The sequence below is a fragment of the Nycticebus coucang genome, chromosome 6 (assembly GCF_027406575.1).
Source record: "Nycticebus coucang isolate mNycCou1 chromosome 6, mNycCou1.pri, whole genome shotgun sequence".
NCBI lineage: Eukaryota > Metazoa > Chordata > Mammalia > Primates > Lorisidae > Nycticebus > Nycticebus coucang.
In genome coordinates this window covers 33,614,731-33,638,695 of record NC_069785.1, presented here as the reverse complement: position 1 = coordinate 33,638,695, position 23,965 = coordinate 33,614,731, and the positions used below count along the sequence as shown (strand labels likewise).

Genomic DNA, 23,965 nt, shown 5'->3' with positions numbered 1-23,965 from the left:
CTTTAAGAAGATCAGAGTCCGGGTGGCGCCTGTGGCTCAGTGAATAGGGCGCCAGCCCCATATGCCGAGGGTGGCGGGTTCAAACCCAGCCCCGGCCAAACTGCAACGAAAACATAGCCGGGCGTTGTGGCGGGCGCCTGTAGTCCCAGCTGCTCAGGAGGCTGAGGCAAGAGAATCGCGTAAGCCCAAGAGTTAGAGGTTGCTGTGAGCCGTGTGACGCCACGGCACTCTACCGAGGGCGGTACAATGAGACTCTGTCTCTACAAAAAAAAAAAAAAAAAAGAAGATCAGAGTCAATGGGTATGATTGTCCAGCTTTCCACTAGTTTTAGTCTGACGAATTTTGATTTGAGAGAGATACACTTTTGTGTTCTCTTCCAAGAATGTCAGTTACTACATTGACTAATGCTTCCAAGTCAAGTGGCTGCTACTGCTGCTGTGGTGTCAGAAGGTGGGAAAACCAGAAGATTCTTCTTTTTTTTTTTTGGAGACAGATTCTCACTCTGTGCCCTGGGCAGAGTGCCGTGGCATCATAGCTCACAGCAACCTCAAACTCTTGTGCTCAAGTAATCCTCTTGGGTCAGCCTCCTGAGTAGCTGGGACTGTAGGTATGTACTACCTAAACTCCGGCTGTTTTTTTCTATTTTTAGTAGAGCCGGACTTTTCCTGTTGTTCAAGCTGGTCTTGAACTCCTGGGCTCAGGAGATCAGAGTGCTAGGATTACAGGAGTGGATTAATGTTCAATTAGAAACATATTACAGTATCCATAATCTTCCACAAATCGACAATAACTCAGGCATGCCTATACTTGAGATTTCTGACACTTTTATTTTTAAACTTATTAAGAATGTCACTGCTAGTGTTTTTGGGCTTTGCATCTCTAGAACAAGTAGCATCATATTTTCCCCTGAGTAGTATATTTTCATTCCCAGGACAGAAAGTATACATTGCCGTGTATGTCTCCAATGGCCAGCTGCAGGGCAGAGTTAGGGCCCAGCCAAGGTTCCAGGCAGCTCACTGCCCCTTCACATCGGAACAGACCCAGCTGCAAGGAAAGTAAAATGGGGATGTGAGGATCACAAGCCTTGAGCAGCCTTAGTAACTTATTTTTCTAAACATATTAGTCACACACTATGGCAAGAGGGATCAAAGAAAACAGAATTTTGATCTATCTTTGCCCTCTCTTACCCTAAGTTTGCTCTTGTGACATCCCAACATTCCTACATCCCTCTTGTGCACACACACAAACACTTACCAGCTGCATACTGGATCTCTCCCACAGTTTAACATCTCTATCCTTTGAAGCTGTCACCAGCAATTCAGGCAGCACATGGAGGGCTGTGACAGAGCCCGAGTGAATCTCGAAGAGAAGGAGAGCAGTATGGTGAGTTCTCAAAGGACCCTCCTTAATTAAGAAAGGATCAGAGTCCACTGTGTCAGATCCAGAGCCTCTTCCCTTATATTTGTGACCCTCCCTCAACTCACCTTTCTACGCTGCTGTGTCTTTAGATCTGGGGTTGTTGGGATATTATGTGTGCTGGTATCTTCTTCCAAGCATTCTGATGAGTGTGACTCTGGAGATTGGGTTTCAGGAGTTTTTACTTCCTTCTGCCAGATGTTACCTGTGATCCATTCTCCCTCCGGGCTGCATTTGGCCAGTTTCCAAAGCATTCCATCAGAGCTGGCACACAGAAATGAGGACTCTGCCATTATGAGGATAGAATTAAAGCCAAGTCTCAGGCCTTACAGGATCCACCACCCTTCCCCAGGTTATTTCCAGGCTCCTCAGATCTTCCCATTACCACTCACCAGATTCAGGCTTGGCCTGAGTTATTGAAATTAGAGTTCCAGTAGGATTCTCTAAGATCAAATTAAAGGTCAGGCTCTCTTCAAACTCTCCTGATTCCTTTTGCCTCTGTAAAAAGATAGGTAATTTTGTTTAGCCTACCCATATTACTCAAACTCTGACACAGTTTTCTACTATGGGCTAGGCAGGACTTTTTTTCCTTTCTGAGTTAGCCTCTTGCTCTATCACTCAGGCTAGAGTGCTATGGTCTCAGCCTACCTCACAGCAACCTGGAACTCCTGGGTTCAAGCAATACTCCTACCTCAGCGTCCTGAGTAGCTGAGACTATAGGTGCCCACCACCATCCTTGTTAATTTTTCTATTTTTAGTAGAGATAGGGTTTCACTTTGCTCAGGCTGGTCATGAACTCCTGAAATCAAGCAATCAACCCACCTTGACCTAGGCAGGACTTAAAAAAAAGTTGTTTCCTTATAATCACTGTGGAGGCCTATACCCTGTCTATGGCAAACATAATTTCCTCTATAAGCCTATAGGGCTCTTACTCTATAAGCCTGTCTTTCTTAATAAACCTTGTTTCATACTTTCCTCAAAAACCAAAACAAAACAAAAACTATAACTTAGTTACAGTAATGTGCACAAGTCCTAAATGTAAACTAAACCTTGATGAATTTTACACATGCACACACCTACACAATCGTCCCCAGATCAAGAAGCAGACTATTTCTATCACCCTAGGAAGCTGCCTTCTGCCCCTTCCCAGTCAATACCAGACCCTCACTCCCAGAGCTAACCACATTCTGACTTCTGTCATTTATAGATTAGTTTTATTTGTTCTTGAACTTCGGGTAAGTGAAATCATATCACATATACTCCTTTGTGTCTGGCTCCTTTTGGTGAGCATGTTATCTACAAGATATGCCTATATTCATCAGAATTCAGTATTGCCTTCTTTTTTCTTTTTTGCCACATAGCATTCCATTTATAAATATAACATAATTTGTACCTTTCCTGTTTATAGACATTTGGGTGTTTTTTTGTTTGTTTGTTTGTTTGTTTTTTTAGACAGAGTCTCACTCCATCACCCTGGTAGAGTGCCATGGTGTCATCGTAGCTCACAGCAACCTCAAACTCTTGGGCTCAAGAGATCCTCTTGCCTTAGCCTCCCAAGTAGCTGGGACTACAGGCACCTGCCACAACACCTGGCTAGTTTTTCTATTTTTAGTAGAGATGGGGTCTTGCTTTTGCTCAGGCTGGTCTTGCACTCCTGAGCTCAAGCAATCCACTTGCCTAGGCCTCTCAAAGTGCCACAGGATTACAAGTGTAAGCCACCAATCCCCACCAGCATTTAGGTTATTTTAGATATGATGAATAAAGCTGCTGTGAACATTCTCGTACCTGTCTCTTGGAGAACATATGCACACATTTCTCCTGGGTACATATTTAGGAACGGAATCGTCATAAATCAATATTAGTAGGTAGCAGGTCAGGATTTAATAACCTTTCCAGAGATAGGGGGCTCCCAGAAACCTATATTTGAAGTGAACACCTAGCTTTGGCACTTCCCACTATATGTTGACTGTCTATCAGGTAATTGCTAAGTATTGATGACAGACAAGACACAGTCCTTGCCTTCAAGATGCTAATACAGTGTGGCAAGGCAAGAAAGACATGGAAAAAGTACAATTGAGAAAATGTCTAGATTTATGGTTTCCTATGGGCATTTTTTTTTTTTTTTTTTTTTTTTGCAGTTTTTGGCTGGGGCTGGGCTTGAACCTGCCACCTCCAGCATATGGAGCTGGCGCCCTACTCCTTTGAGCCACAGACGCCGCCCTCCTATGGCTTTTTTTTTTTTTTGAGATAGAGTCTCACTATGTTGCCCTCGGTAGAGTGCTGTGGCGTCACAGCTCACAGCAACCTCAAACTCTTGGGCTTAAGCGATTCTCTTGCCTCAGCCTCCCAAGTAGGTGGAACTACAGGCACCTGCCACAAGGCTCAGCTATTTTTTTGTTGCAGTTGTCATTGTTGTTTAGCAGGCCTGGGTCAGGTTCAAACTCACCAGCCTCGGTATATGTGGCCAGCACCCTACCCGAGCTACAGGTCCTGCCTATATTTTTATTTTTATTTTTATTTTTTTGAAACAGAGTCTCAAGCTGTCATCCTGGGTAGAGTGCCGTGGCATCATAGCTCACAGCTCAAACTCTTGGGCTTAAGCGATTCTCTTGCCTCAGCCTCCCAAGTAGCTGGGACTACAGGCGCCGAAAACAATGCCCAGTTATTTTTGTTGTTGTTGCAATTGTCGTTTTAGATGGCCCAGGGTGGGTTTCAACCTGCCAGCTTCGGTGTACATGGCCAGTGCCATGAGCTACGGGCGCCACCTCCTATGGCTTTTTAAAACAATAGAATCCTTTTTTATTTAACAATGAAATCTCACCTGGGAACCCAATATATATAATGTCCCAAAGTAGAGCTTCTCCAGCTGAAGGAGGGTAAGAGTTTGGACCTGACTGTCTTTTTCTTGCCCGTCTTTCACCATGGGCCCTGAGGTTTAAAAACACTGGTCCTAGACAAATGTTTGTTTTGTTTAACACACACCCAGACAAGACTTACCAAGAAAGAAAGAACTTCAGGGGCTATGAGCTGCTGTATGACAAATACACCGTACTCTTTGTGCGTAGAAAACATCATAAGACGTTCTGCATAGCTGCTCCTGGTTTATAATTATAAGACAAGGCTGAGCCCAGGACGTAAAGAGAGGAACAGGTGTTTTCTTTTAAGTTAGATTCAACCTCAGGGTAACCACTAACCCACATTTCCGCTTTTTCCAGCTCAGGAAGAAACAGCAATTTGGATCTCACCAGATTACGGATGGAGCATCCCCTGGCTTCATGTGCAATAATTCCAAATCCGCTTTGGCCAAGATGAGAGAATGACCATCAGGGGCCAGGCCCAGACCGGTCAGTATCCCTAAGTCCTCCTGCAGAATTCGATTCAGGTGAAGACTGTAGCTCAACAAAGTACATGGACAGAGAAAGATACTACTTTAATCAACCTCTCTGAGGTTCCTCAGTCCCCCACAAATTCCGCAGGAGAGGAAGCAAAATGAATATAAAGCAAAATGAATCACCTTCCCTGCAAATCCTGTTCCTCTCTGTTTTCATTGTATTAGTACTCATTACCACCATCCAGTTATTTGATCAAACCAGAAATCTCTCAGGTTCTTATCTTTTCCTTCCCTCTACCTCCAATTGATCCATAAGCCCCATGGATTCAACATGCAACACATGTGTACGTCTACATCCCCCTCATCTCCACTGTCCAGGTGAGCAACAGCTATAAAAATGGTCTCCCTACTTTTGACTACTATTCATCCTCCATATTGCCAACAGAGCTCTTTTTTTAAAAGTCCGATCATTATTCCATCGAAATTCTTAGCACTGTGTCTGTCCTCTACAGCCTAGGCCCAATTTATCTTTTCAATACAATCCCCTCTCCTACCAGGAATCCAAAGTCTTGCCTATACCAAGAATACACCATACACTCTCATATCTCCATGCCTCTGCCTGTGCTTCTTCTTTTTCCAGAAACACCGTTCCTTTCCCTTACTAGTCCAGAAAAGTCCTAATCACTCTTTAAGCTGTACCACAAATATCAACACTTTCCTACAATTTCTCCAATTTTGAAGGAATATATATGTTTGTGTGTGCATGCCTTCATTATAGCGCTAATCATTCTGAATATTGTTGATGGTTTAATTAAATGCACATACATTACTCTGTGAGCGTTCTTTTTTTTTCTTTTTGAGACAGAGCCTCAAGCCGTCGCCCTGGGTAGAGTGCTGTGACATCACAGCTCACAGCAACCTCTAACTCCTGGGCTCAAGCAATTCTCCTGCCTCCACCTCCCAAATAGCTGGGGCTACAGGTGCCTGCCACAAAACCCGGCTATTTTTTGGTTGCAGCCGTCATTGTAGTTTGGCAGGCCTGGGCTGGATTCAAACCCTCCAGCTCAGGTATATGTGGTTGGCACCTTAGCCACTTGAGCCACAGACGCTGAACCTGTGAGCTTTCTTAATTAAAGAATAACTTTCATATATACACGTATCTGATTCACACTGCCTGGTCCAGAGCCTGGAATCAAGTAGGCATTTGAGAATTCATTTAAATTGACATAGCCAGAAGCAGAAAATATTTTCACTCAATAACTAGCAACCCATTGATCTACTTCAGAAGCAGAAGTGAAGTGATTTGAGTAAAATGCCAGGGATAGGAGACTACCACCCCTATCACATTAACCCAGATGCCCTGCTTCACCTGAAATTTCTGGGTGCTGGACCCTTCTGCAGTTCCACTTGCCACTCGCTGATTTTTTCATCAGCACTGAGAACAAAGAAGGTGCATGCCGAGTACCAGATGAGAGTACTGATGCGGCCTGGAGCCTGGTATATGCAACAAGTTCTATTTAGTATTTCTAAAGAGCCAGGATTGACCGTCTCTCCCCTTTCAGGTATATATGCAATTCCTAACCCCCAGCATACACCATTAAATACATAGCTGGGGGCAGAATTCGCCCAAATTTCTGAGGTTGTTCTGGCTCACCTGTGCTGTGGCCACAGCCTTAGCTTCTTGCCACAAGGTTAGTTCCCCAGTTTGATTTCCAGATACTGCCATGGAGCCATCTGGTGCCCAGGCCAGGGCAGTGATGGCTGCAGAACTCCTTGGTATATGTGTGTCATCTGAAGAGGAAAGGAAGTGATTCACTGGGAGCTGGGCTGCTGCTGGGGTATAAGAAGAGAAATCAGGCTCAGCGCCTATAGCACAGTGGTTATGGCGCCAGCCACAAGCACCAAGGGTGGTGGGTTCAAACCCAACCCAGGCCAGCTAAACAACAATGACAACTGCAATAACAACAACAACAAAAATAGCCGGGCATTGTGGTGGGCGCTTGTAGTTCCAGCTACTGGAAAGGCTGAGGCAAGAGAATCGCTTAAGCCCAAGAGTTTGAGGTTGATGTGATGCCACGGCACTCTACCAAGAGTAACATAGTGAGACTCTGTCTCAAAAAAAAAAAAAAAAAAAAAGAGAGAAATTGGTACCCATTCTTTGTCCCAGTAATAAAACCCTCTTTCATAACTTCCCTCTCCCCATGTCTCATCATTCACCTGCTTCCTTAGGAACCTGCCAGAGCCGTACAGAGCCATCCTCTGAGGCGGTCAGCAGGAGGCCTGAAGCTTCTGATACAGCGGCTGCATTGACTGGGCCACTGTGTCCCAGGAGGGTATGTGTTTGGTATACCTAGGAAGAAGAGATAAAGATGGGCCTGGGGGGTGGACACAGAAGAAGGTTGTCCCACATGACTTCCACTTCTCCCCCTACCTCAGTCCTTGCAGAGAACTCACCAAGAGTGGATGCCACAGCCGTGTGGTCCCATCCAGTCCAGCAGTCACCACCAGGAGCTCTGACCCAGCCTGTCCAGCTGATAAGACACAGAGACTTAAGTGGGAATAAGGGGATGAAAAGGGAAGAGGCAAGGCTGGGCACTGTGGCTCACACCTGTAATCTTAGCACTCTGGGAGGCTGAGACGGGCAGATTGCTTGAGCTCAGGAGTTCGACACCAGCCTGAGCAAAGAGTGAGACCCCTATCTCTAAAAATAGCCAGACATTGTGCTGAGCACCAGTAGTTCCAGTTACTTGGGAGGCTGAGGCAAGAGGATCTCTTAAACCCAAGAGTTTGAAGTAAGCCACAGCACTCTACCGAAGGTGACAAACTGAGACTCTGTCTAAAAAAATACAGAAAAGAAAAAAAGAAAAGGGAAGAGAAAGTGGCTGACATTCACTACCTGCACGGGGCTCCAGGGAAGCTGCACAGTGGCTGATGGGTCCTGAGTGAGCAGGGATGCTGGTCAGCTCCACGCCCTGATGGTCCCACACTTTTAAGGTCCCATCCCGGCCTACAGACACCACGTGCTCCTCCTGCCCCCAGAGTACAGAATGAGAGCAGGGTCATACCAACCAGGACACAGGAAGTAGGATTACCTCCATAGAGATGAGGGCTGGGTGTCAGGGGCTTAGAAGGTGTCAAGGAGAGAAGTGACCTCAGAAATAGTGGGCTTGGGTGGTTTAGGACTGCAGGCCTGTCTTGGAGTCATGATACTAAGATGCTGTGTTTTCATGTTCCCCTCTCCTTCTCCTTACACCAGCCCTTAGCCTCCATACCATAATCCCATCCCAAGGATCTTATTCTTTATACTCCTTTTGACTTTGGCCTTTATGCCCCAAAGGTTGTCCCACATGACTTCCACTTCTCCCCCCTACCCTAGTCTTTGCAGTTCACCCAGTCTCCCAAAGGAACCCCTAGCCCTCCCAGAGAGCCCCAGCAAGCTCTCCATTGCCTCCTTACCACGGCCACCACGGCGCTCACGGCACTCTGATGACCCAGGAACTGACCAAGCTGCTGTCCCGACTCTGGGTCCCAGAGCCCCACAGAGCCATCACTGGAGCAAGAGATCTGCAGAGCCAGAAGTCAGAAGAGTGAGATTATCAGTATACCTCCAGCATTTCTGGATGTTCACAACACGGGGTAGAGGGCAGTAAGCCTTGTGATTAAGAGCATGGGCTCTCGGGGCAGCGCCTGTGGCTCAAGGAATAGGGCACCAGCCCCATATATGGGAGTTGGTGGGTTCAAATCCAGCCCCAGTCAAAAACTGCAAAAAAAAAAAAAAAAAGAAAGAAAAGAGCATGGGCTCTCCTGGGTTCAAATCCTAGGGCCACCACTCATTACTTTGTCATTTGGAGCAAGTATCTCTCTCTGAACCTTAGGTCTGTCAACTATTTAATGAAGATAAACTGAGGCCGGGTATAGTAGCTCACAGCTATAATCCCAGTACTCCAGGAGGCCGAGGCAGGTGGATTACTTGAGCTCAGGAGTTTGAGACCAGTCTGAGCAAGAGCGAGACCCTGTCTCTAAAAAATAGCCAGGCATTATGATGGGCACCTGTAGCCCCAGATACAAGGAGGCTAAAGCAAGAGGATCTCTTGAGCCCATGAGTTTGAGTTTGCTGTGAGCATGATGCCATGACACTCTACCAAGGGCACAGAGTGAGATACTATCTCAAAAAGAATATGATCTGATACTGCTTTTGTGAGGCTAAGTATAACTAATGCTTCCTGGCACACAGTGAGTGTATAATAGTAACAGTAGCTGTTGTCCACATTATTAACATAATGTCAATTGAGAAATCCACATACAGGTAAAAAATCTGTATTGCCAAAGAAAGATCTGGCTGCCTAAGAGGCAGGGGTAGGACAGATTATGACAAATCTATTCAACCAGGAACTCTAACCCAACCTGTCCAGCTGATAAGATTCTATTCAAATCTATTCTTTCTCCTCTCTTTTGAGAATTTGGGGACTCTGCTGTGGGAAACTAGGCTTCCCTCCTCCTGAGCACAGAATTAAGACTCAATTTGTGCCTTAGGGCCAAAGAAATCACAGCAATACCTTTTACCTGCAAGGCCAGGGCATCTTAAGCCCTAGAGGGACAGGACTGTGTTCTTGTTAACAGTGTGGACTTTTCTTATAAGAAAGTTCACTAGCTCAGCTTTATCACTGACATGACGTTAGAAACATTTTTTATTCTATCTGAGCTCAATTTCCTTGTCTGTTAAACAGAGATGAAAGTAATATCTACTTTACAGGGTGCTGTAAAGATTAAGGCAATTTATGCAAAGAGCATAGTTCATAGGGCACCAGCCCCATATATCGAGGATGGCATGTTCAAACTCGGCCCTGGCCAAACTGCAACAACAACAAAAAAAGTAAAATAAAAAATAAATAAATAAAAATAAAAGAGCATAGTTCAATGCCTGGCACATAGTCAGTGCTCAATAAATATCAGTGATTACTATTATTAATGGGTACCAGAAAAAGGATGAGACGGGGAACGTTGTCAAGGCCAAGGAATGCTGCTAGGCTCTGTGTCACCCCTACCCCTTCACTCACCAGTAGGTTGTCTTTGGTCCAGGCACAGCCAGTGACCCAGTCACGGTGACAGGAAGGAAAGGAGCAAATCATAACAGGGGTTTTGGGTGTCCTCACATCCCAGCAGAGGAGATTCTAGAGGGGCCAAAGGAGAGGGAGCACTCAGGACCACAGAAGGAAGATGGGAACACCAGCGCCATTTCAGACAAGAAGTTTGGAGGAAAGAGGGAGTGCAAGGAAATGCCAGCAGACAGATCCACAGGAGATATGCCAGAATGCAAGAGGAAGCAATGGGGAATTGGCCAGTAAGGGGTCTAGAAACCAGAGGGGCTATGGGGCTCAGGGGCTACCCCTTCTGCAGCTCACCTGATCCCTGCCCCCAGTGGCCAGGCTGTTTCCATCAGGGCTAAAGCTACAGCAGCTCACAGGGCCGTCATGTCCCCGGAGCTCAGTGCCATAGGGAAAGTCTTCTGCCTTATGCGACTGCATCAACAACTGCCTCGGCCACAGGCGCACAGTGAAGTCCTCTGCATTGGAAAGAGAGAGGAAGGCTTCCTCACAGAGGAAGCCAACAGGCCCGGAAGGCCAAGGACAAAGGCAATCATGGGGGCTAAGGGTGACATCTGAGGGCACAGCACCAAAGGAGGGGTGCGAAGAGTTACAGGCTATGGAGAGTCCGTGGACGACGGTCACTCATTGCACGAGTACACAGGACAGGAGCACCCAGCACTCCCAGCTCTGTCCCCACAGCAGTATCTATCTGTCTAGCACACTTTCCATGGTGGCCTCTCCAGACCGCCCGCCCTCATCTTCTCAAGTGCCCAGTGTCACCTCTACCTCATTTTCTGCAAGGACCAAGCCTCCTACCTAGGGAGGGCCAAGGCCATTCTGCACTTTCACCTCGACATCTCTCTCTCCTTCCAAGGGAAACCCATCTCTTACACAGCAAATCCCCCACTGGGCAGAAACTCAAAGGTTACTGGGAGTTTAGGATGAGGGTTAGGGAACGAGAAGCAACCCTTTAGACTGATTATCATATAAAACAAAATCTCACACGTGTGTGTGCATATGTGTGTGTATAATACATATACACATAAAATGAAGAAAGGTATTAGTATGTTGAAAGGGAACAATAATTCAGTCACCCTGCCAACTGTCCCACAGTACCTGAGGCAGAAGCCAAGAGCTCCTGGGAGGTGGCCAGTCCCAGCACGGGCTTCTGGTATCTGGACAGGAGCCAGAGGGACTGAAGGGAGCGTTCCTTGAGTGCCCATCCCTGCAGGGACCCATCTTCTGCGCCACTCACCAACACCCTGGGGCTTAGCCAGGCCAGAGCAGACACTGCAACATCCAGTGCTTGGCACTGAACCTCCTGGGGACCTAGAGGATGAGAGAGAACAAGGCAGTAAGATACTAGGAAAAGAGCTGGGAGGTAGAGGGTAGCTTCCATCCAAAGGCTCAAAAACCCATCCATTCCCCTTGGGTACCTGAAGAAATTTTGTAGATCCTAATGCCATCTGCTCGGTACCCAACGGCCACCTGATCACCATCTGGGCTGAGAGCCACGGACAAGGCAGGAGAGAGAGAAAGGGAGCCCAGGTACCCACGGGGCCGACCCAGAGACCCTGACAACACCTGAATCTGGGGGTAAGAAAAGGGCTTAAAGATCCCTCATCTCCGTCCCCTGGACCTCCCCTAACCCCAGAACTACAGCTACCCCGATTAAAGAACTCCTGCTGGAGATTCTTCTCATGAGTTCTGCCATGTGAGCTCTTGCCCAGTCTTCTCAACGAGGCCCCCACCCTCACCTGAATACTCCCTGCCTTTGCTATTCCCTCTTCTACCCCACCACCAGCCTTTGGGAAGCTGACCTTGCCATCCTCTCCAGCTGTCAGTAACTGGCACCCCTTACTCAGGAAAAGTGCAGCAGCAACAAAGCCCTGATGGGCAGGGAAGGCAGCCAGTCGTGCCCCTTCTTCCCAGGCCCAAAGCTCCACCGTCCCATCCAGCCGGCCTACGGCCACAACCCGCCCAGCCACGCTGAAGGCCAAGGTTCGGACAGAGGGTCCTGTGGCCCCAAGCTCCTACACAGGAAGGTAGAATTGGAGATGTCAGAGCCCGCTCTCAGCATAAGCCCAAAGTTAGCCAGAATGCTGATGTCCCCGCCCTCCGCTCCAGTCCTCCTGTGCTTCCTCCCCCAGAGGAACACAAACACTTCTTACCTTAGTGACTTTGAGCCCATCCACTTGGAAAAAGCTGGAGCTGCCAGCCCAGCTGCCTGTAGCTACTACCTGTCCTTCTGGATGGAAGGCAACACAGTTCAGGGACTTGGGACTGGTATGCTGGAAGGCCAGCTGCCCACGGACTGTGTCCCACAGCTGGAGGAGAGAAAGAAGGAATTGAGGTGCTGAACACAGAAGGCTGAACTCCTCCAGAGTCCTCTCTGTCCTCTGCCCTGCCCTCAGCAGGGAAGGCCCCTCGTGGTCAGCAGTTAGTACCCTCTGCCATCTGAGAGAACACCTCAGAGGGCTGACTCACAGTTTAGGGCCACTTTTACCAATGCAGTCACCTCCAGGGCTGGGTAATTTGTGGCCTTGGGACCACACGTGGCCTTCTGGATCTTTGAGTGCGGCTTTTTGACTGAATCCAAATTTTACAGAACAAGTCCTTTTTTTTTTTTTTTTTTTTGTGACAGAGTCTCACTTTGTTGCCCTGGGTAAAATGCCATGGAGTTAACCTCACAGCAACCTCAAACTCTTTTTTTTTTTTTTTTTGAGATAGAGCCTCAAGCTGTCACCCTAGGTAGAGTGCCATGGCTTCACAGCTCACAGCAACCTCCAACTCCTGGGCTCAAGTGATTCTTCTGCCTCAGACTCCCAAGTAGCTGGGACTACAGGTGCCTGCCACAACGCCCGGCTATTTTTTGGTTGCAGCTGTCATTGTTGTTTGGCGGGCCCAGGCTGGATTCGAACCCACCAGCTCAGGTATATGTGGCTGGCACCTTAGCCACTTGAGCCACAGGTGCCAAGCCAACCTCAAACTCTTGGGCTCAAGTCATCCTCTTGCTTCAGCCCTAGAATAGCTGGGACTACAAGTGCCCACCACAACACCTGGCTAGTTTTTCTATTTTTAGTAGAGATGAGGTCTCACTCTTGCTTAGGCTGGTCTCAAACTCCTGAGCTCAAGCAATCTACCTGCCTTGGCCTCCCAGAGTGCTAGGATTACAGATGTGATCCACTGTGCCCAGCAACAACAAATCCATTTGATAGTCTTACCTTTAGGCATCCTCCCAGGCACACAGTAGCCAGCAGCCGGCGGTCTGGGCTCAGGCAGCAGCCAGTGATTTGGTATTGGTGAGCCTTGGTCTGGAGCACCCTACCCCAGGAAGACAACATTAGACCTGGGGGGCTCCCTCCTCATTCCTTTTCTCTCAGGGCTTCTACGAAATGGGGAAGGCCCTCACTCCAACCTGTGGAGGAAAGACCCCTTACCGGCAACCATGCTGCAGGTCCCAGAGCTCTAGGAGCCCATCAAAGGCAGTAAGAAAGAGCGCGTTGTCTGAGAGGAATGAACAAGTGGAGATTCCATCACAGCCACTCACCACAGATTTCTCCTCCTGTAAAAGCACATGTGGAAGCACAGCTCGGGCGTCTCCTTTGACCCTCCATGTTCTGCCATCCCTGGCTCCAGCCAAAAAGGAAGCCAAGGCAAGAAGGGCTTAAACCTTCGGCTCTCTGCATACTCAGCCTCAGCACAGGTTCGAGTAGGGCCTCCTGATTCAAGTAGGGCCAAATCTTCTACCTCACTCCAAACCCGTACCTATTCCCCAAGTAACCAAAGATTTCTATGGGTCTGAGAAAATGAGATTATATGTGTGCACATATATGGGGTAGGGGAAGATATGGGTGGGAAGGTGAGGGAGAGAGGTAGTGGCTCTAGGCCTCACCTCTCCAGCCTCATCTACTGCTACCCTCCATCAGCACCCTCTGCTGCAACACTTCCCCAGCAATTTACAGGGAAAACTCCCCACCACATCTTTGGTTATGCTCTTCAACCCAGGATGTCTGCCTTTCTCCATCCTAGGTCCTCTCATAAGAACAGAAATCTTTCAGCTCCTAACTATGTCACATGGCTATGTTTTGGTTGCTTTTTTACCTTGTATGTCTTATCGGCCAACAAAACTAACCAGCTGGTGGGCAATGACAATTGTCCTAAACCCTATATTCCTCACAGTGCTTACCACAGTATCTTAAATGGAAGGTGTGCAGCAAACATTTGCTGTGTGATTGATGTTTTTGACCAGGTCTTTTGATCTGATGTGAGGGGAGTAAAGTTGCTGAATTACTCAGGGCAGTAATGGGTGGGTTCGGACTGTATAAGACTTTAGGGAAGTCTATTAAGGGTTATCTCAAGGTCAATTCTGGCCTATCTGGATTGTCATACCTGCCAAGTTCTTAGATCCAACAGGTAAACTGTCCCATTGGCAGTGCCCACAGCTGCTCTTTGACCATTAGGAGAGAAGGCCACAGCGGTGGGGAATGAGGAAACTGTTAGAGACAGGCTGGAACTAGAGAAAGAGTCAGAAGAAAGGCAGGAAATTAGGGGAAGAAAGCATACAGGAGTCTGTTTCTGCATTCCTGTGCCTGAATATCCCTTGCCTTGGTGATTCTGGTTTGTCCTTATTCTCTAGTTTCATAAAAGACTGCAGCTTGCTCTCTGGTGGGCTTTCTAGGGTCTGGGGTCAAGGGTCTTACTTTTGCTGATCCCCCATAGCCTGGGGTTTATTAAGCCATCGTAGCATGTGCTGGATGTGCCAGCGGTGGGAGAGCAGGGGGGCCTGGTGGCAAAGTGGCGAGTCAGGAGGCTGGTTGGCTGCCTGCTGAAGCAGGAGTAGGGGGTACTGGTTGAGGATTGAAGCCTGCTGCCTCAGAAAGGTACAAAATACAGCAACGTCAGCCTCTTGTTCCTCTTTGGGTACTGAAGAAGCTACAAGAGAGATAGAGTGTCACCAGGGAGCCAGCCTGGACCCCATTAACCCCAGCAACAAATAAAATCATATGGTGCATCTAAAATATTAAGTCTTAAAATATGGCCCTGTGGCCACATATCAGGAATGCCTGTTAAATGTACAAAGCTTTGGGTCCCACTCTAGACCTAGGGAAGAGAATCTGGGCATTCCATTTGAAAAAACTGCCCAGATAATTTTATGCTTACTGAGTAAAGTTTGAGAATCTCCGGTTGAAGAGATCTAGGCAAAATTTCTCCTGAGAATCACTTGCACACCCTCTTGACATATTCAACGTGAAATGGGAATTTGACTGCTTTTTCCCATTACACCTCCCCCATGAGCACACTTTGGAAACCACCCAGTCACTCATCTCACCATAGAGGGCATGAGCCTCCAAGAGCTGGGAGATCAGACCCAACTCCAGGTGTGCCGTCAACACGTGGAGATTGGTAAGGAACTTCGAAAGAAGGCCACAGTTCCCACTCTGAAGCTGAGAAGGTTAGATTGGGTTCATTAGGAATGAGAAGAGGCTGATGAGGAGGAATACTCTAGTTTAAGATTCTGCCTATGTCGCCAGGACTTTGACTCAGGGGACAAAGGACCTCAAAGTGGGCAGGAAAACGGAAAGAAGAGAGGGAGTTTGGGAGCAGGGTAATGGCAGTGGTGGCAGAGAAAGTGGTAAAGGGGATAAGTGTCTCAGAATAGCCAAAGCAATTGCTTGGGAAAAGGTGTCTGTGGGGTCCAGGGACAAACCAGGTGGTAAGGCAGGTCTCCCAGAGCCTCAGGAGGACAATTTCGGAAGGTGCCTGAGGCATCAGGGTCACATGTCTTCCAGAGCTGAGCTGTAAGAATAGACATTGGGAAGGGCTCAGACCAGCAGCATCCCCAAGAGCCTATCACAGAAGCCATGGGAAGAGACATCACACACTGGGGTGGCAGGTGAGGCAGCCAGCACACGGGGAGCCCCAGTTGGTGGTCTGACTTCTAGGTCCAGGCCCTTCACTCAGTGCCTAGGTTAACATAGACTGCAGTCACCTGCGATAAGAATGTGTGCTGTGTCCTCCAGTCCTGGCCTCTTCCCATAACGACGTTTAGCTGCTGTTCTCAGGGGCCCATCAGGGAGGCAGAGCCGGGCACCAGGCCGTTCCAGAGGGCCTTCCCCTAGCAAACTGCTCTCGCATGAGGGAGGAAGAAGAGAGAGGGAAAAGAGGAAGGGAGTCTGTCAGCAAGCATCCTGGCACAGAAGTGGGCTCCCATTCACACCTCAAATAGTGGTAACTGGAGCAGCAGCCCACACAGGCTGTGGAGACAGGTGTTGGGGCGACATGTGGGGCCCTGGATCAAAGATACGAAGGCACACTGAGGTTGGTAGGAGCTCAGCTAGGGGCATCTGTACCTGCGCAGACTCTGGATGAGGTAGGCAAATGGGCCCATGGGGTAGGGGTCTCCACTGTTACCAGCAGCCACTGCTTCTTCCCAGACCTTGGTCCCCTTGGGTAGTACCCGCCATGCACTCAGCACTGCATGCAGCTGGTCCACAGTCAGACCTGAAAACCCAAATGCTCTCAGGCCTCACCTAACCACACCCATCTCCATAATACCTGTCCCTCTCTGCACAGTTTGCTGAGACTTCAATGGAACCAATCATCTGACCCCTAGGCCCTCAGTCTCCCAACCCGCTCTAACCACTGACCACTACGTGTGGCCTCAAGGGTAGCCAAAGACTGGGGAAGGATGTCAGGCCCATGCTCTTGCTCCAGGGTGCTCAGGATGTGCTGCAGCAGCAGGGGCACATTGGCAGGCAGGGTCCGGAGTCTCTCAGACACCTAGGGTGGCAGGACAGTGCTTCAGTCGGCAGCGAGAAAAGCAGCTTTGGTTGCAGGGTAGGAAGGGGCAGCAGAGGGCACAGTGGGATGGGATGAAAAAGTAAAGAGCAGCAGTGGGAGAGAAGTAAGGTTGGGGCAGAGGAAGAGCTGAGCACAAGATGGTGAGGACAGGGATGAGAAGGAGACAAAGAAGCTGAATGAATGGGCAGTGGGATTAGGACCTGTTCATACACAGTGAAGAGCCTCAGGTGATCGATGACCAGGCGCAGGTAGAGCGGCAGGCCTGAGCCCCGCTTCACCAGCAGCAGCTGCATCTGATGAAACCCAGAGAATCATTGTGGGCACCAGGGAGCCTGCCCACAGCTGGCCCCTGCCCCAGCACCAGACCCACTGCAAGGCAGCTCACCCTGGCCCAAGAGTTCCCAGCAGGGGACAGGCCCATGGGTAGCACCTCAGGACACAATCCTCCCTTGCCCATACCGTTCTGCCCAGGCAGCCCCTGCCAGGAAAACCTGTAGCCAAGTCTACACCATTGAAAACCACCACTTTACTCATCTGCTCACCCCAACAGGCCCTGAGGGGCCATACACCCAGGGGCTGAGTAATATTATCAGGAATCACAGTTATTAACAACTTCCCTGGCACATAATTTCTAAGAAAAGGTGAGAGCAGGTCTGTGCAAGGTAGCCAGCAGCCTCAGCACCCCCTCCACCCCCCAAACTCAACGCACTCACCCACCAGCCCCGGCCTACATCCAACCTGGTTGTTAAAAGGTGACTCCTCCAGCCGCTTCCCATACAGAGCCAGCTCCTCTCTCACCAGCTGGGCCCGGGCAGATGGTTCCAGAGGCCCCAGGGCCACCACATGGGCACCCTGGCTTTGCTCAAGTGTCTCTCCCAGGCCTGCGTCACTAGACATGCTCAGCACCAGGTGTACCCACTGTGAAAGTAAAATTTGGGCAAAGGGGCAGGAAGGTAGAAAGAAAACCATTAAAGAGGCCCCTGTCCTCTCTACCTTCTCAGCCTGCCTTCCACACTCACCTCCTTCTCTCACTTACCCGGGGAATGTTCTTTGGGATCCAGTCTGAGATCAGCTGCCCGTTCTTGTCCACCAACCTGTCGGCCCCATCGATGATCAGGACCAGAGTCTGGGCAGGTTGCAGGCACTGAGCAGACCTGGGCAGCAACTGCTGCTGCAGCTCCCATACTAGGCCTCTGCATGTGGAGGGAGGACAGAGTCAGTGAGAGAGAAACACCAAGGGGGGCAGTACCATGGGGCACCAGCAAGGCCAGGCCACAAGCGGGTACACACCTGTAGGTGCTGGGGAGGGTACTTGGCTCTTTCAGCTGGCTATGCAGATAGGTACAGAGGCGTCTGAGCAGGGTGAGGGCAAGACCCTGGTCAGGGCGGGCCCCTGAAAAGTGGAAGAAGACTAAGGGTGCCACCTTGGCCCCATCAGGAACCTGCAGTGCTGACACAAGGGACGCCTGCAGAGGACATGGTCACATGTTATACATGCATGAGGTCCGTGTGCCCTACCTCCTTAGCCCACATGATCCTTCCTCCCCCAACCCTCTTGCCCAGACCCCTGTGACTCGGTACCAGGAAAGCTGTCTTGCCCTGTCCTGACTGCCCAGTCACGAGGCTCAGCCTCCCGCAGGGCAACACCAGCTGCTGTACTGTGTCCTGAAGAAGGCGTGGTCGGGCAGAAGTCACTGGCTTCTGTAGTTGCTGGAAGGTGGCCTGGACCAAGTCATCATCTGGGAGGGACACTGGCTGCTCCAGCTGGGCCCCAGGCTAAGGGCACATGGGACAGTGACTTTTCTTTTTTTTTTTTTTTGTAGAGACAGAGTTTCACTTTATGGCCCTCGGTAGAGTGCCATGGCATCACACAGCTCACAGCAACCTCCAACTCCTGGGCTTAAGCGATTCTCTTGCCTCAGCCTCCCGAGTAGCTGGGACTACAGGCGCCTGCCACCCATGCCCGGCTATTTTTTTTGTTGCAGTTCGGCTGGGGCCGGGTTTGAACCTGCCACCCTCGGTATATGGGGCCGGTGCCTTACGGACTGAGCCACAGGCGCCGCCTGGGACAGTGACTTTTCATATTACCATGTTTCTCAGAAACTCCTAGGCCTAAAACTCTCAGAGCCCCCACCAAGTTATTTCCTCCCCAGGACTACCCAGACCACCCCTTCTCTGGCCATTCGCACTCCTGCTGACCTGTAGGTAAAACTTCTGGATCATATTCCACACATCCTGAAGAACAAGCTGCCCGAACTCCTCCAGACCCCCAACATAGGGTCGGCCAGCTGCTACACCACCCCACTCACAGGGGTATCTGTGGGCAGAGCAAGCATAAGCAGAGTCAGAGCAGGCCTGGCTCCCCCCAGTACATCTCTCCGGACAAATACCCTCTATGTCCCCCAGCGCACCTGCAGCAGGTAATCTCTTTCTGTCTGCTCAGGTAGCTCTTCAGTTCTGAGATCCGATGTGCAGCCTCTTCAGACTCAGAAACAAAGTCAGATTTCCAGGCATCTGGCACAGAGCTGACCACCAAAGAACCCAAAAGTGGGGCTAAACTCAGACCTCAGCCTCCCTCCGCTAACTGGACATTGTTCATGGGCACACAGAGTAGTGATCTCCTGACTTCAGCTCCAAGGCTGAATTGAGGCTGCAAAGGCACGCTCTCTGACTCCTTTTTCTTACAGTGTTCTCCTCATATACTCTGAACGTTGGGGAAAAAAGAATGGGTCTACCTGGATTTTGAGGGGGAGGGTGACCTGACTCTGGAGGCCACAGAAAGTACCTGAGGAAGCTGGAATCCCGGAAGTAGATCAGAGCTGGGGCAGAGGGCTGCAGGCGTTGGTCCCGATTCAGGAACTGCATCACCTCCATCTCCGTCACAGAGCGCCCTGAAGGGTACTGCTGGGCCTGCAGTGAGGGCAAACACTATAAGGCTCAGTCCTAGGTCACACTGACCTCTCCCTCCAGACCTGCTGGAGGGACCCCAGTGCTCCTTCATCTTAGCTGTGTTCCTCCCTCCTTCGCTCCCTCCAGACACAAACAATAAAATATACTAATAGCCAACATTTATAGAATACTTGACATGTATTAAGCACTCTTTTACAGATTTTTAATTCTCATAATAACACTGTGATATAGATGTCATTGCTTCTCTTTAATATATATGGGCAAATTGAGGATAAGTTAGATTAAGCTGCTTCCCACAAAGCCATACAACCTGCAGATAACAGAAGGAAAGCAGAACCCAGATCCATCTTATGGCAATACCAAAACAGACCTACCTACTAACCTCAGAGGGATTTCTCAGAGGAATTTCCTTACCTAAGACTTGGCCACACAGTATCTTCCGCCTGTGTTTCACTTTAGGTCTCAAGGACCTGCTAGTATACAGTCCCAAGGTCCCTTACAAACTGTGGCTTCTCCTTACCCCCACTGTCCTCTGACCTCATCTGCCTTACCCAGTTGAAGTGTGGAAGATCAGGAAGGTTGTAGCTGGGGGGAACGTAGCCATAACGGGAGCCCAGGATCCCCACAAACAGCTGTGAGTTCTCCACCTCCCCAAGGCATACTTCCAGCTGTCTGCAGGCATGGTTACAGGGACATGGGAGAGTCACTGGGGGCATGTTTTAAGAGTGCTCTCACCCTCATTCACTCTTGCAGCCCCAACCCTGCCCACCTCACTGTCAGCACTCAAGCGCCTGGTCCCTGACCCAGCCCCTCTTCTCTGTGGCCCCCATACCTGTTCCTCCGGGTCTCCTCCTCAGTGACGCCCCAGCGCAGGTCGATGCCATGAACACTGATGCGGTGGGGAGCCGCTCGGGCCTGCAGTGCCGGCAGCACGGACCTCAGCAGCAGGTCGCGCTCCCCGTGCATATCTCGGAATGTGGATGAAATAAAAAGCCGGATACTGCGCCATCTGGAGTTTAAGTAGAAGGCTAGGGATCAGCTCTCCCATCCAATCCACAGTCACTGCTATGATCACCCTTCGACACTGACAATGAGCCAGGTATGACAGACGGCCCACAGGTGCTGTATAGGCCTCCAGACAATAATCCGGTCATAGTCTCAACCACAGTGCCCTAGAATTTAAACCCCACTTACCATTTCTCATGCACTCTTCCTTTTTCAGCTAATCATTATTATGAACTTACTATCGTTCATGACAATGCTTGAGGTAAGCATTATCCATTCTTGATCCATTTTACTGATCAAGAAATTACAGTTAAAAAAAATAAAATAAAAAAATAAAAATAAAAGAAATTACAGTTTTGGCTCTGTGCTTGTAGCTTAAGCAGCTAGGGCACTAGCCACATAGACAGGAGCTGGCAGGTTCGAATCCAGCCCAGGTCTTCCAAACAACAATGACAACTACAACCAAAAAAAAAAAAAAAAAAAAAATAGCTGGGCATTGTGGTGAGCACCTGTAGTCCCAGCTACTTGGGAGGCTGAGGCAAGAGAATCGCTTAAGCCCAAGAGTTGGAGGTTGCTGTGAGCTGTGACGCCACTGCACTCTACCCAGGGTGACAGCTTAAGACTCTGTCTCAAAAAAAAAAAAAAAAAAAAGAAATTACAGCTTTAAGAAATTAAGCAACTAGTCCATGAATCAACATGGTACTTGGCAAAGACAGATGAAAAAGCCAGAACCTGTGCTCCTAAGCCACCTTCATAAGTCCTGGCTATATGGCTGAGGTATTTGCTATCCTCCCTGCATTTTAACTTCCTTTCCCCACTAAAGAAAGGAGCTTGTTCACAATCTGAGAACTTCTTTTGCTAGAGAGACCTCTGTCTTAGAAAGAAGAGATTAAACCCTAGAGAAGAGAATAAGCAGTGATTCAAAAGCCAGAGTTTTAGTCCCAGAGCTCCTCCAGATTTTGACTGTAGCCCCTTCTAATTCACAAAGACATAAAAATATAGGCTGACCCTTGCTGGGAAACAGGAGCCAAGGGGCTTGGAGTATCTTCTTCCAGTGGCCGGAGAGACAAGACCCCTATCTTTCCTGGAGGTGGTGGAATCTTGAATATTTTGTCCATTTGACTCACATGTTCCAGAAGACGGGAGGCCCCACGCTCTGCAATGAACCTGACATAAATAGCAACAAAATAAATAAGAGTAGAATACCTAAGGTCAGAATCCAAGAGGGCAGGGGGGACAAAGATATGACCAAGTTAGGTCACCCAGTTAACCGAAACCCCTTAAGAAGATGAAAATGGGCAGCGCCTGTGAGTAGGGCGCCAGCCCCATATACTGAGGGGGGCGGGTTCCAACCCAGCCCTGGCCAAACTGCAACAAAGAAATAGCCAGGCGTTGCGGTGGGCGCCTGTAGTCCCAGCCACGCAGGAGGCTGAGGCAAGAGAATCGCCTAAGCCCAAGAGCTGGAGGTTGCTGTGAGCTGTGACATCACATAACTCTAGTGAGGGCGACAAAGTGAGACTCTGTCTCAAAAAAAAAAAGATGAACATAAGCAGACTTAAAATAAACAAGGCTGCAGAACCATAGAAATAAAGAGAAGAAAGCCAGCATTAGGGCGGTGCCTGTGGCTCAAGGAGTAGGGCGCCAGTCCCATATGCCGGAGGTGGCGGGTTCAAACCTAGCCCCAGCCAAAAAAAAAAAAAAAAAAAAAAAAGCCAGCATTAGCCCCTCTTGCTGTGCATGGTGATCAAAGACTTGGGCCATGGACAGGTGGTCTAGACTAAGGTGTAAAGATTAAACCCATTCTAGTCTGTGATTTATCAGCTCTTTACCAGCCAAAAAAGTTCCCTGGAGAAGGAAGAATGTGCACAGGGCTTCCTAAAAGGAGTTAGGAAGGTGACAGACAAAGGAAAAGGCGGGAGAGAAAATAAGTAAATGAGAAGGCTAAGGGTGGAGAGATAAAATAAAAAGACTTCTGTAATTTGCATAGAAAATCATATGTGATTTTCTCTGGATCAAAAATGAAAAAGAAGCCACATGATGTGAGCAACTCTTGAGTTGTTCCCTTAAAAACAAACAGTGCAGGCTTGGTGCCTATGGCTCAAGCGGCTAAGGCGCCAGCCACACACACCTGAGCTAGTGGGTTTGAATCCAGCCCGGGCCCGCCAAACAACAATGACAGCTGCAACCAAAAAATAGCCAGGCGTTGGGGCGGGCGCCTGTAGTCCCAGCTACTTGGGAGGCGGAGACAGGAGACTCGCTTGAGCCCAGGAGTTGGAGGTTGCTGTGAGCTGTGATGCTATGGCACTCTATCCAGGGTGACAGCTTGAGGCTCTGTCTAAAAAAAAAAACAGTGCAATCTCCCATGTCCCTTTTCCTCTTTGTTACAGGATAGAACACAAACTTGGCTGGATAAAAAGATGGTTGAAATTGAAGCAGCCATCTTGAGCTCTAAAGTACGTGAGGATGATTGTGTGATAATACAGAAAGTGCCTGAGTCCCTTTGGCATTGTGCTGCTGCTATGCCTGGACAGGTGTAAAAGAGGAATAAACTATTTTGCTTAAAAAAAAAAAAAAAAAAGAATCAATGAATCCCCAACAATAAATAAGAAAAAAAAAAAAAAAAAACGAATAGAGACCAGATATTCCAAAGATATTTTAACAAAGTCCCCAACCCCTTCAGTGTCCATCCTGTACTCACTTCAGTATCCCATCAGTACAGCCTGAGAGTGTCACGTCATTGGGATTTGAATCTGGCGATCTAGCAAAGGGAAGAAGCAGTCACTAACCCTCAGAAACAATGCCTGGAACAGAGTCACTGCCTGCTAAACCCTAAAATGGACAAATCCACTTCTGCACCTTTAATAGGGTTGTATGCCTGGCTAGAGACCTCAGAGAAGGTTCTAGCATCTGAAGTGCAACAGACACAAGAAATCGGAGTTGGGGAAGCACCTGGTGAGCCGTAATGTCCCACACTTTGCTAGGGGTAGAGAGGAAATATGGATTATAACTTCAGGCACTGGGCAGGGAGTGTAAGCATCCTTACATGTATCTTTCTCTCTTTAAGAGGACACCAACAAAGAGGCATTTGGAATTAACGTGCTGCCAGAAAAGTTCTTTGGCCACATTTATCATTTTCTCATTCATTGTTTCACCAAAAAGGATGACCCTGTCCACCTGTAGGATGAAAGAGGAGGTGCAGAAACTAAAAACAAAAGGACATGAAAGGTGCTAAAGAGCTCAGGACATCAAGAGATGAGATCTTGAGGCAGTGCTTGTGGCTCAGTGGTTAGGGCACTGGCCCCATATACCGAGGGTGGCGGGTTCAAACCCAGCCCCGGCCAAACTGCAACAAAAAATAGCTGGGCGTCATGGCAGGCACCTGTAGCCCCAGCTACTCGGGAGGATGAGGCAA

At 48.9% G+C, this 23,965-nt stretch overlaps 1 protein-coding gene across 8 annotated transcripts in view; it reads right to left on the bottom strand.

The window, feature by feature from the left end:
• Positions 1 to 812: 812 nt before the first annotated feature.
• TEP1 (telomerase associated protein 1) overlaps positions 813 to 23,965 on the bottom strand; it is a 56,148-nt gene continuing 32,995 nt past the window's right edge. For 4 of the 8 annotated variants that reach the window (XM_053596171.1, XM_053596175.1, XM_053596173.1 and 1 more), the window contains exons 16-55: positions 23,597 to 23,727; positions 23,252 to 23,311; positions 21,562 to 21,720; positions 20,381 to 20,557; positions 20,100 to 20,220; positions 19,424 to 19,548; positions 19,050 to 19,163; positions 18,838 to 18,955; positions 18,220 to 18,414; positions 17,929 to 18,104; positions 17,675 to 17,831; positions 17,377 to 17,556; positions 16,839 to 16,931; positions 16,485 to 16,617; positions 16,188 to 16,338; positions 15,827 to 15,960; positions 15,545 to 15,633; positions 15,167 to 15,281; positions 14,538 to 14,769; positions 14,227 to 14,350; positions 13,275 to 13,399; positions 13,059 to 13,158; positions 12,006 to 12,161; positions 11,655 to 11,867; positions 11,271 to 11,424; positions 10,951 to 11,163; positions 10,150 to 10,310; positions 9,805 to 9,918; positions 8,204 to 8,311; positions 7,644 to 7,776; positions 7,202 to 7,278; positions 6,965 to 7,097; positions 6,402 to 6,580; positions 6,117 to 6,241; positions 4,662 to 4,805; positions 4,414 to 4,513; positions 1,809 to 1,914; positions 1,485 to 1,702; positions 1,255 to 1,359; positions 813 to 1,044 (exon numbers count right to left, since the gene is read on the bottom strand). In XM_053596171.1, the coding sequence (XP_053452146.1) occupies positions 922 to 1,044; positions 1,255 to 1,359; positions 1,485 to 1,702; positions 1,809 to 1,914; positions 4,414 to 4,513; positions 4,662 to 4,805; positions 6,117 to 6,241; positions 6,402 to 6,580; positions 6,965 to 7,097; positions 7,202 to 7,278; positions 7,644 to 7,776; positions 8,204 to 8,311; positions 9,805 to 9,918; positions 10,150 to 10,310; positions 10,951 to 11,163; positions 11,271 to 11,424; positions 11,655 to 11,867; positions 12,006 to 12,161; positions 13,059 to 13,158; positions 13,275 to 13,399; positions 14,227 to 14,350; positions 14,538 to 14,769; positions 15,167 to 15,281; positions 15,545 to 15,633; positions 15,827 to 15,960; positions 16,188 to 16,338; positions 16,485 to 16,617; positions 16,839 to 16,931; positions 17,377 to 17,556; positions 17,675 to 17,831; positions 17,929 to 18,104; positions 18,220 to 18,414; positions 18,838 to 18,955; positions 19,050 to 19,163; positions 19,424 to 19,548; positions 20,100 to 20,220; positions 20,381 to 20,557; positions 21,562 to 21,720; positions 23,252 to 23,311; positions 23,597 to 23,727 (5,571 nt within the window). In that variant the 3' untranslated portion in view covers positions 813 to 921. Of the gene's footprint in view, positions 1,045 to 1,254; positions 1,360 to 1,484; positions 1,703 to 1,808; positions 1,915 to 4,413; positions 4,538 to 4,661; positions 4,806 to 6,116; positions 6,242 to 6,401; positions 6,581 to 6,964; positions 7,098 to 7,201; positions 7,279 to 7,643; positions 7,777 to 8,203; positions 8,312 to 9,804; positions 9,919 to 10,149; positions 10,311 to 10,950; positions 11,164 to 11,270; positions 11,425 to 11,654; positions 11,868 to 12,005; positions 12,162 to 13,058; positions 13,159 to 13,274; positions 13,400 to 14,226; positions 14,351 to 14,537; positions 14,770 to 15,166; positions 15,282 to 15,544; positions 15,634 to 15,826; positions 15,961 to 16,187; positions 16,339 to 16,484; positions 16,618 to 16,838; positions 16,932 to 17,376; positions 17,557 to 17,674; positions 17,832 to 17,928; positions 18,105 to 18,219; positions 18,415 to 18,837; positions 18,956 to 19,049; positions 19,164 to 19,423; positions 19,549 to 20,099; positions 20,221 to 20,380; positions 20,558 to 21,561; positions 21,721 to 23,251; positions 23,312 to 23,596; positions 23,728 to 23,965 lie in introns of those variants that run through there. The other 4 variants (XM_053596174.1, XM_053596176.1, XM_053596177.1 and 1 more) reach the window with 4 other exon arrangements.